This window comes from Chinchilla lanigera, unplaced genomic scaffold, assembly GCF_000276665.1.
Source record: "Chinchilla lanigera isolate Chin_1 unplaced genomic scaffold, ChiLan1.0 scaffold00066, whole genome shotgun sequence".
NCBI lineage: Eukaryota > Metazoa > Chordata > Mammalia > Rodentia > Chinchillidae > Chinchilla > Chinchilla lanigera.
Genome location: NW_004955467.1, coordinates 12,276,697 through 12,287,098, shown reverse-complemented (window position 1 = coordinate 12,287,098; position 10,402 = coordinate 12,276,697). Strand labels below are relative to the sequence as shown.

At 43.4% G+C, this 10,402-nt stretch overlaps 1 protein-coding gene across 2 annotated transcripts in view; it reads left to right on the top strand.

Moving 5' to 3' along the window:
* Tekt1 (tektin 1) overlaps positions 1-8,584 on the top strand; it is a 23,222-nt gene extending 14,638 nt beyond the window's left edge. For both annotated transcript variants that reach the window (XM_013522226.1, XM_005399679.2), the window contains exons 7-8: positions 7,730-7,926; positions 8,324-8,584. In XM_013522226.1, the coding sequence (XP_013377680.1) occupies positions 7,730-7,926; positions 8,324-8,531 (405 nt within the window). In that variant the 3' untranslated portion in view covers positions 8,532-8,584. The remainder of the gene's footprint in view (positions 1-7,729; positions 7,927-8,323) is intronic.
* Positions 8,585-10,402: the final 1,818 nt, after the last annotated feature.

The window sequence follows — 10,402 nt, the reverse complement described above, 5'->3', positions numbered from 1 at the left end:
GGACTCATGACCTTGCGCTTGCCAGGCAGGCGCTGTGCTGCTGAGCTAAATCCCCAGCCCCTTGAATATTTTCTTTTCTTTAAAAAAGGTCTATCAGGTAAAACTTTAGTATCCCAGATTTGAAATGCAGAAACAGAAGCCCAGAGAAGTTAGAAATGTAGTCCACAGACTTAAATCGGGTAAGGGCAGTGCTGGGCTCGAATCCTGTTCTTGTGAATCAAAATTGGGACTCTTGACTATTTCCTATCCACTGTTGGCTGAACTGGTGTGTACAGAGCCCGAGGATGCCAAGGACGGTCATTTGACACTAGCTGCACATGTCAGGACCAGGCACATTTCATATGCGTAGTGGCTGCGGTGACTGTCGTTGCTCTGTCCCTCTTCCTGTGTAGGGTAGAGGGAGGTTCATCGGCATGGGATGGGCTTCGAGATCGTGGCCTCAAGTCAGACAGAACCATGAAAGAGAACCAAAATTTAAAATCTGAAATCATTTTATTTTATTTTTGTGTCCTGAAGCTGCAGTTTTTCTTTTTTCCCCCAATTTTTATTTTTATTTTTAAATACCTCTGTGCAGTACATAATAATTACATTCCTTATGGGGAGTTGGTACATGGACTAAGCACATCTCAGTTCTTTTCTTGTCACTATCCCCACCCCTCCCTTTCTTGCTCTATTTCTTGGTCCCCTTTCCATTTACAAAAGTTCTATTTCCTATTGTCTACCTTTTATTTTGCTATTTATTTTTTAGATTTCTCATGTAAGAGAAACCATGTGATATTTAAGCTTGTGTGTCTGATTTATTTCACTTAACATTATGGTCTCAAGTGTATCCGTTTTCCTATAAATGATTCAAATTTATCCTTCTTTATGGCTGAGTAGTACTCCACTGTATATAACTACCACATTTTTGTTATCCATTCTTCTGTTGATAGACGTATAAACCACTTTCAAGATTTAGCTATTATGGTGAGTTGTGCTCACTTTGTAGCCCAGCCCGATCTTGAACTCGCAACAGTCCTCCTGCTTCAGCTGAGTGCTGGGATTACAGGCATGCGCCACCACGTCCGACTATTTTTTTTGTTTTTTGAGACAGGGTCTCACTCTGTAGACCAGGCTGGCCTTGAATTCACTATGTTGTGTCAAACTCAACAGCAGTCCTCCTGCCTCAGCCTTCTGAGTGCTGGGATTATGGGTGTGTGCCACCATGCCCAGCTGGAATTTCTACTTTTAGTTTTTTGAGGACTCTCCATACTGATTTCCATAATGGTTACATTAGTTTACATTCCCACCAGAATTGTGGAAGGGTTTCATTTTTCCTGCAGCCTCATCACTGCATTTATTATTTGATTTTTGATGATGGCCATTCTTTCTGGAGTAAGACGAAACCTTGTTGTTGTTTTAATATTCATTTCTGTAATGGCCAGAGGTGTTGAACATTTTTTCATGCGTTTGTTGGCCATATGTACTTCTTCTGAGATGTGGCTGGTTCATCAATTGGCCATTTTTTGATTGGGTCTTTTATTTTAGGGAGAGTCTAATTTTTTGAGTTTTATTTTATGTATTCTAGACATTAGTCTTCTGTCTGAGAAGTAGCTGGCAAATTTTTTTCCCATTCTGTAGGTTGTTGCTTTGCTCTGTTGGTTGTTTCCTTTGCTGTGCAGAAGCTTTTAAATTGATATGATTCCATTTGTTGATTCTTCATGTTATTCTTGTTCAACTGGGGTTCTGTTCAGAAAGTTCTTGCCTAAGCCTATGTCTTTAAGAGTTTTAGATTTGGAAGCATTTTAGTATTCAGAAGACTTGTAGTCTAAGAGAAAGGTCCATCCATCCATCCATCCATCCATCCATCCATCATCGAGTTAGAAGGCATTGGGGATTAATAAGGAAGATCACTTAGCCAAAACTCCAAATCCGATCAAGAGACATAGCCACCTGAATGGAAGTGGCATATTTGTTGCAGATCTGCATGGGATGGAGGTCTTGTTTCTTGTTTTAACTTTTGATAGCATAGAAAATGTATAAAACAGCTTGATATCACTTTTAAATAAAATCATGTTGCTTGTTGCAATGACTACTGCAGTGTGAGCTTTGCATATAGATGCTGTCTTCTTGTCTTGTGATTTTAGACTGGATTCAGAAAGAAATATTTTAAAATAAATCTGAAGCGAAAGCTAATTTCCAAAACCATTCAGCATTTGCTAATGGTGGTAGAGGGCGGTTCTTCTTTTTCAGAAAATTTCAGTCTTGGCCCTGAGATGAAACAACTGCGAGAAAATTTTGCCACTGCTACCCCATTGATTTGCTGAGTGGCAAGGCATATGGAGATATTCGGTTTCTATTTCTGACAAGAATTCATAGACGGGATGAAAGTCAGGTATCTGAGAGCTAGTGAAGTTCACCATTGATGACACCAGTACTGTGTCACGTGACAGGTCCAAATACTTTCCTCAGACTACCTTCTGATGAGTCATGCCATGAATACGCATAGGCTTTAAATCACTTGCATTTTCACAAGTTCTGTAAATTCAACTAAGCCTCTCTATTCAACAAATAATTTGAATCACCACTTAGCATACTCCACTTTAGGTTGTATTGAATTATCATTTTCTCAACTTTTTGAAAACATTTACCTTATGCAGAATACAGTAAGTCGCTGACTTACATTCAAGCTTTGAAGTTGCACAGGTGCATTGTGTAAGACTTTGTCGGATTATGAATGAATCTGATTTATCAACATTCTTCTGGAATGGAGCTCGTTTGTAAGTTGGGGACTTACTGTATTCGTAGAGGCTAATTCTGTGTGTGTCTGTGTCTATGTCTGGTTTCTAGGAGTTGAACTCAGGCTCTTTGCATTGAGCTACATATCCCCAGCCCTTTCTACAGTATTTTAACTGTGTTTTGAGTCAGTGTCTTGCTAAGTTGTCCAGGTTGCTTTGAAGCTCAAGATCCTCCTGCTTCAACTTCCCAAGGGCTGGGATGACAGGTGGCACCAATTAGCTAATTACCCTGGTGAGGCTAATTCTTTAGTCACTTGAAACTCAGAACTGAGTCATGGTGGTGCTCACCCGCAGTCACAGCACCTGGGGAAGTTGATGCAGGGTGATCGAGAGCTTGAGGCCAGCCTGGGCAATTTAGAGAGACCTTACCTCAAAATAAAAATTAGGAAAGGGCCGGGGATTTAGCTCGGTGTGAAGGTCCTAGTTCAATCCCCAGTACTACAAACAAACAAATGAACAACAAAAAAAGAAACTCAGCATTGACTCTCTGAATAAAAACCAACCGAGCCGTGTCAGAAGACCTGCCAACTCATTAAGAGCAAAGGAAGCTACACAACATCATGTCTTGGACCTTGTTTTCTTCAGTGATTGTTACCGATGCTACTCCTCATTCCCTTAACTCTTTGAGCAGCTAGGCTGCAGAAAGACTAATAGTCTTAAGCAAATTTATATTCTCTGGGCACTTCCACAGTTGTCGTGGTCAAGTATGATTTAATTAACTGGTAAATTAATTTGCTGGCTTGTCTAACAGATGAACCACTTGGAACTTTAATTTGATTGCAGCCTCATTTTCCTTTTTGAGATACTCTGCAATTCTGAAGTACTCTGTTTTAAATTTTCTTATTTTCCTGATCATTGATTTCCTGTGAGTTGAGAATATTGTGATAAATGCTGAGAGTGATAACGTCTGTGTATATGGTACTCTTTCAGCACAGCTATTGTGTTGTTGTGTAATAAAGGCAATGGTTTGACATCTAATTCATTAACAAAACCCATGCTGCACTGGGACTTAACAGCGCAATGCACGATGCCTTATTTTCTTCTTCTGACATAATGCGGATGCATTGTGCTGGGGTTTGAAGGTTTGTGTCCCCTCCAAAATTCATGTTGAAACTCAATTCCCAAGGCAACAGTGAGAGGCGGGCTGTTAGGAGGTGATGCCCACCTTGGGTTTAGAGCTGTACAGAAGGGTTAGATGAAGTAGGGGGCTTTTCTGCCCTTCTGCCTTCTGGGGGGACAGGCACTCATCCCCTCTGGAAGAAGCAGCGACAGGTCTCAGTCTCCTAGCAGAGAGCGTTGCCCTCACAAAACTGCAGATCTGCTGATACCTTGATCTTGAACTCTTCAGCCAACAGAACCCTGAGAAATACATTCTTTATGAGTTACTCAGGCATTTAAAAAGTAGCAGTAGGGGGCTGGGATTTAGCTCAGCGGCAAAAGCGCCTGCCTGGCAAGCGCAAGGTTGTGAGTTCGGTTCCCGGTACCGGAGAAAAACCAAAAACCAAAAAAAAAAAAAAAAAAGTAGCAGTAGGAATGGATGAAGACACCCTGGTAAAAAAACAGTAAAATAAGCTGTCATTGTCCGGTTGTGATACATGGTTGGAAAGCTACCAAGTGGTGACATGGCACTGATTTGTGGTGCTCTGGGCCACAGTGCAAAGCAGCGGACACGTGGCACACCGTCTGTTGCCACTACCACACCCTGCGATTGTAGTTCCAAAGCAGTCGTAAATAAATGATGGTCACAGCTGTGTTCCAAAACAACTCTATTGACGAACAGTAAAATTTAAATTTTGTGTCATTTCCACGTGACACTGAATATTCTTACTTTTGACTTTTCCCCAGTCATTTAAAAATGTAAAGCTTTAAAAATTTCAGAAAATGAAAAGATAAGCCACAAGCTGGGAGATAAATATTTGCAAAATACCTATCAGACAAAGAACTGTTACGCGAAATATACTAAGCACTCTTAAAACTCAACAATAAAAGACAATTAAGCATGGGCAAAAGTTATGAACAGGTGCCTCACCAACAAAGATAAACCGGTGGGCAATAATCATATCAAAAGATGTTCAACATCAGATGTCATTAGGAAATTTCAAATTAAACCAACAACGAGATATCCTTACACACCTATAGAAAATCCAAAACACAACTTCAGATGCTGGTGGGAGGTGGAGCAACAGGAATTCTCACTCATTGCTGGACAGAAAGCAAACTGGGACGGCCACTTTGGAGAACAGTGTGGCAGCTCCCTACAAACTAAACATGCACTTAGATTTTCAATCTCATTCCCTGATATTTGCCCGAGTGAGTCGAAAATGTATGTCCATATAAAAGCACATATATGTATGTTTATAGTGGCTTTATTCTTAATCACCAAAACTTGAAAGTGATCAAGATAACCTTCACTAAGTGGACCTAGATAAACAAACAAACTGTGATACATCCATGTAATGGAATATTGTTCTAAGAAGAAACGAATGGTCAGGTCACAGTAAGACATGAAGGCAACTTAGATGCATATTGCTAAGTGAAAGAAGCCAAGGTGAAATCCACACCGTGTGGTTACAGCTGGATGAGATCCCGGAGACGGCAGAACTGTGGTGGTAGTAAAAACAGTCAGTGCTTTTCAGAGGCGGAGGTGAGTGGAGGAGGCGAGGAGGGATGAGGAGGTGGGGCGTAGAGGGCTTTTAGAGCAGTGCAACTTGCTCTGTATGATGGTGGGTGTGTATAACTATACACTGCTCGGAACTCATGGAATGTACAGTACTAAGAATAAACCCTGTTAACTTTGGACTGCAGTTAATAGTCATGAGCCAATATTGGTTCATCAGTTGTAATGAATGTGTCATATCTGTGCAAGATGATACCAAGAAAACTGAGGAACGGGGGAAAGGGGCACTGTGGGAACTCTGTACCTTCTGTCTAATTTTTCTGTAAAACAAGCAAGGCTGTCAGACTAAAAATTCTTGTTTTACACTTTGCTCAGAAGCAGATGGTAAACTGCGTTTGGCCCTTAGGGAAGTTTACTGATTCCTGACTTAACCAACAGCAGTTTTGTTTTAAAGAATCTGTGCATTCAAAAAGTCTAATTTAAAAGGCAATTAAATAATCAGCCGGGCATGGTGGTGCATCCCGGTCATTTAATTGATTTAGACTAATGATTTTAAGTGGAAATTTTACTAATTTTGAAGAATATTGGAATATTTAAGAGAATTTATGAACCATCAGTTTTACTATATTACATTGGTGTGATCTATTTAAAGACTTCAGAAGGCCTTGCTTGTTAAGATAATTCAAGTAGGGGCTGGGGATTTAGCTCAGCGGCAAAAGCGCCTGCCTGGCAAGCGCAAGGTCGTGAGTTCAGTTCCCGGTACCGGATAAAAAAAAAAAAAAAAAAAAAAAGATAATTCAAGTATTTAAAAAATACATCACACTTATAAATGCTTCTCTAAATAAATGTTTAAAGGATTTTAGCTAAGTTTAAAGTAATAATAACTATTAAACATAATCAATTTAGAATGATTAATAGAGATAACTTTAAAAATTGTATAGTGTCTGTGAACTGAACCTAAGAAATGTTAAGAAAAAGCTTAAGAAAATCAAATGTAGCCAGGCATGGCGGTGCATGCCTGTAATCCCAGCACTCAGGAGGCTGAAGCAGGAGGATCCTTGCAAGTTCAAGACCAGCCTGGGCTACAAAGTGAGCTCAAGGCCAGGCTGAACTGCATACAGAGACCCTGTCTCAAAAAGACAGAAAACAAAGAAGAGAAAATCAAATGAAACATGTGCACTTCACTTAAGTTTTAATTTGAACAAACCAATTTTTTTTTTTTTTTTTTTTTTTTTTTTTTTTTTTTTTGAGACAGGGTCTGGCTATGTGCTTCAGGCTGGCCTTGAACTCACTATGTAGCCCAGGTTGGCCCTGAACTCTCGGCTGTCCCGCTGCTTCAGCCTCTCAAATGCTGGGATTACAGGCATGTACCAGTATGCCCAGCTCCAAACCAATTCTTAAAATATAGACAATCAGGGAAATTTGAATACTAGATATGAGCTGGTAGTCAGGCGTATTCTCTCGTTTGGTGTGATAAAAGCATTATGATTATGCTAAGTGAAAACAGAATCCTTATATCTTGGAAATGTGTACTAAAGTATTTGTGTCTGAAATGATATAATAGCTGGGATTTGCTTTAAAGTAAGCTGATGGTCTGGGATGGGGAGAGGGAGATACCCATGAAACAAGATGATACATTGATCACTGCTTAAACTGGTGATGAGTACATGAGGTTCATTACTCTTTCATTTTGTGCATGTTTGGAAGTTTCCATGATGCAAAGTTAAAAAAAAAAAAAAAAAAGCCCAAGGAAGAAATAAAAATGTTAGGGTGGGATGTGCTGGGGATGGGACCCAAGGACTTGCACAAGGTAGACAAATACTCCACTACTGAGCTGCCATTCCTGCCTACATACTAATTTTAAAATCAGAGCAGTTTATAAGTATCTTTCTTATGTACAGAGCCACCTTCAAAAATAAAACTCAGACTGCTTCTGAGAGACAGAACTGGTGCTGGTGGGGGAGTTACAGGGAAATATAGTAGGCAGCTTTCTGCTCCTGATGCAGAGATGCATTGTACCAAAATGGGTGAGTGGCCTTGAGCCCCAGTCTAAGCCCTTTGCTGGACAAGCCTCTGCTGAGGGTCTTCTCGAGGGAATTCACAACATTTGGGTGGGCAATAAGGCAACAAGGGCCAGTTGTACCCTCTGCATCTGTGAGATTCTAAGGTCTGCTGGGAACCTTGCCCACCGGTGATCACCGCTTTAGGGAAGAAAGATGAAGCTCATTCTGAGGTCCTGCTTAGGTAGAAACCTGTGATCACAACAGATCTGCTATGTGCTGTTGAACTTTGGGGAGCAGAACCTGCCCTCACCTGCTCTCATCCTTTCCATAAGGTCATGGAAGAGATTGCTTCCCAGGAGAAAAATATTGCAGTTCTCGAAAAAGCCATCCTCGACCAAGAAGGACCTGCCAAGGTGGCTCACACGCGCCTGGAGACCAGGACTCACCGGCCCAATGTGGAGCTATGTCGTGATGTCGCTCAGTATCGGCTCCTCAAGGAGGTTCAGGAAATCAACCACAACGTGGCAAGGTAGGCCAGTGGCTTGCAGCCGAGGGGCCCCAAACCAGCTGGCAAGCAGTGCTTCGCCAGTGGCCAGAGAAGATGCAGCCAGCTTTGTAATGGGTGAGGCCAGTACTAAGTCCAGCCAAAGTTCTTGCCATGCAGGAAATGGGTCCCAATATTGACATACTTCTGAAGGAGCCCAATCCAGATGTTTAGATAAAACCTGCAGTTTTAACCATTGCCTTTCATGGAGTTTTCTGTGTCATAGTCCTGCCCGTTGGTCATCAATCAGAAATCTCTATTTTAAGGAAGCGAGAGAGAGCCAAAGAGTGCATATCAGTCTGACTTCGAACCCAGATAGATTTTTTTTCCCCTTGAAAAAAGCAACGCAGAGAGAAATTCCGTGTTCTTCTGGTTCCCCTAGATTGAAGGAAACCTTGGCCCAAGCTCAAGTAGAGCTGAACGGGCTGAATCGCAGACAACTCGCCCTGCAGGAGGAGATCCAGGTCAAAGAGAACACCATCTATATCGACGAAGTGCTCTGCATGCAGATGCGCAAGTCCATCCCCCCGCGGGATGGGGAAGACCACAGGGCCTGGGCTGAGGGCCTCTGCCCCGAGGCCATCTGCTGATGTGTATTAAACCACTGAATAAACCAGCAGCGTGAAGCCCAATTCAGGGCGGCTGAGTGGGTCTTCCGGGCCTGCTGGGGCTGAGATCTGGGGCGTGGGGTGGGGGACGAGGGCGCATTCTACTTTGCTGGTGGTCGCGGTGGGTGTTTCCTTGCTCAGTACTGTGTGTCAGTGCGCGCCCCTGTCGTGATACCCCAGCACCTGGAGTCAGCGGAGAGGGTTCAAGACGTTTTCGTCGAGGTTTATCTCAATGGAGTGGCTGGGCTGGATCCCCCCATTCAGACCGCCCCCTTCCTGCGGAGACAGGATGCAGAGGTTTCTGCTTCTCAAAATCCCTTCTCCCTAGAAAGTAGCGTGGTGACTTCCGGCTTAGACACCCCCACTTCTCCCGCGGGTCTCTGAGAAATCTGTTGAAGTCTCACATAGAGATGAAAGAGGGGCGGCCCTGGATCGGGGCCCCTTCTCCACAGTGAGATGAAGACGGCAGCTCTTAAAAATTCAGTTTAGTGGTGGGGTTTAGGAGAGGGCAAGCCAGGGTGTTGTGGTCTGGGGTTCCCGGGTAACAGTGTCGGGAGTCTCTGGATCCCAGGCCCGGGGAGGAAGTCTGAGCGCAGCCGGGGCCCTGTGCGCAGACCCCCGCCTAAGGACTTCAGTCTCGGGATCGCCAGCTTGGGCAAGCGCAGTCTGCGGCGTTTGGGCCCCGCCTACCCGTGGAGCGCGTCCTTTAGCGCCCTCGCGCGGCAGGAGTTTGAAGTGTTCTTTTTTTCTTTCCCAGAAAGGAAACTCAAAGTTTTGCGTTTGATGTTGGCTTCGGGACTCGTCAGTATCGTCCCTCAACGCCATTACTGGGGATTGAACCCACAGCCTCACTCGTGCTAGGCAAGATCTTTACCACCGAGTCGCACTCCTAGCCTTTTTTATTTTCATTTTGAGACAGGGTCTTGCTAAATTGCTCGGACTGACCTGGAACTTGCAACCTTTCTGCTTCAGCCTCCTGAATAGCTGGTTTACAAGCCTGCGTCACCAGGCCTGGCTTAGATTTTTTTCTTTTTCTTTTTTCTTGTTTGTCTTTTTTTGAGACAAGGTCTCGCTAGGCAGTTCAAGCTGGCCTTGAGCTCACTTTGTGCCCCAGGCTGATCTCGAACTCACAGAGATCCTCCTGCCTCAGCCGTCCGAGTGCTGGGATTACAGATGTGTGTCGCCACGCCAGGCTGTTTTGTTTTTTCTTTTACATACTCATTCTTGCCAAAGATTCAAGCCAGTGGTTAAGAGTATAGCTTCTGGGGCTGGTGTGTAGGGAGGAACAGTGCTATGGTAGTACACTTAACTTTGTGCATGTGAAGCCCTGGATTCAATTCTGTGCACCTCAGAACAAAATAAAACAAAACAGAAAGTGTAGGCTCTTTAGCCCAGTGTCACTGGGCTGGCATGTCCCCTGGTACCCCCCTCTCAGGGTTATCGGGGGGTTGAGTGAGATAACCCTTGTAAAGGACTCCACGCAGAGCCTGACTCATGGGAAAAGAAGTGCTTAACAAGTACAAGCCATTTTGAACAGCCCCATCCCTGTGCCAGCATTATTTCTGCATAGTTGTACTCAGACATAGTCTCAGTTGTGTATAATACTTTTCTTCTTTAATTGTAGATTGTGAGCAGTTTTTCATGTTACTATATCATTATTTTAATGGTTACGAGCCTCTTTTAAAAGTTTTCGCCAAGCCTGTTTCCATATACTCACAGCTTGCTTTCCAAAGAGAGCTCTACTTATAGCTGGTGGCCTTCTGCTGTGTGGCAGCAGCTCAGGAACATGTCTGGATGACTGGCGAAGGAAGTCCTTTGCTGAGAAACTGCCCATTCCTTCCTTCCTTCCTTCC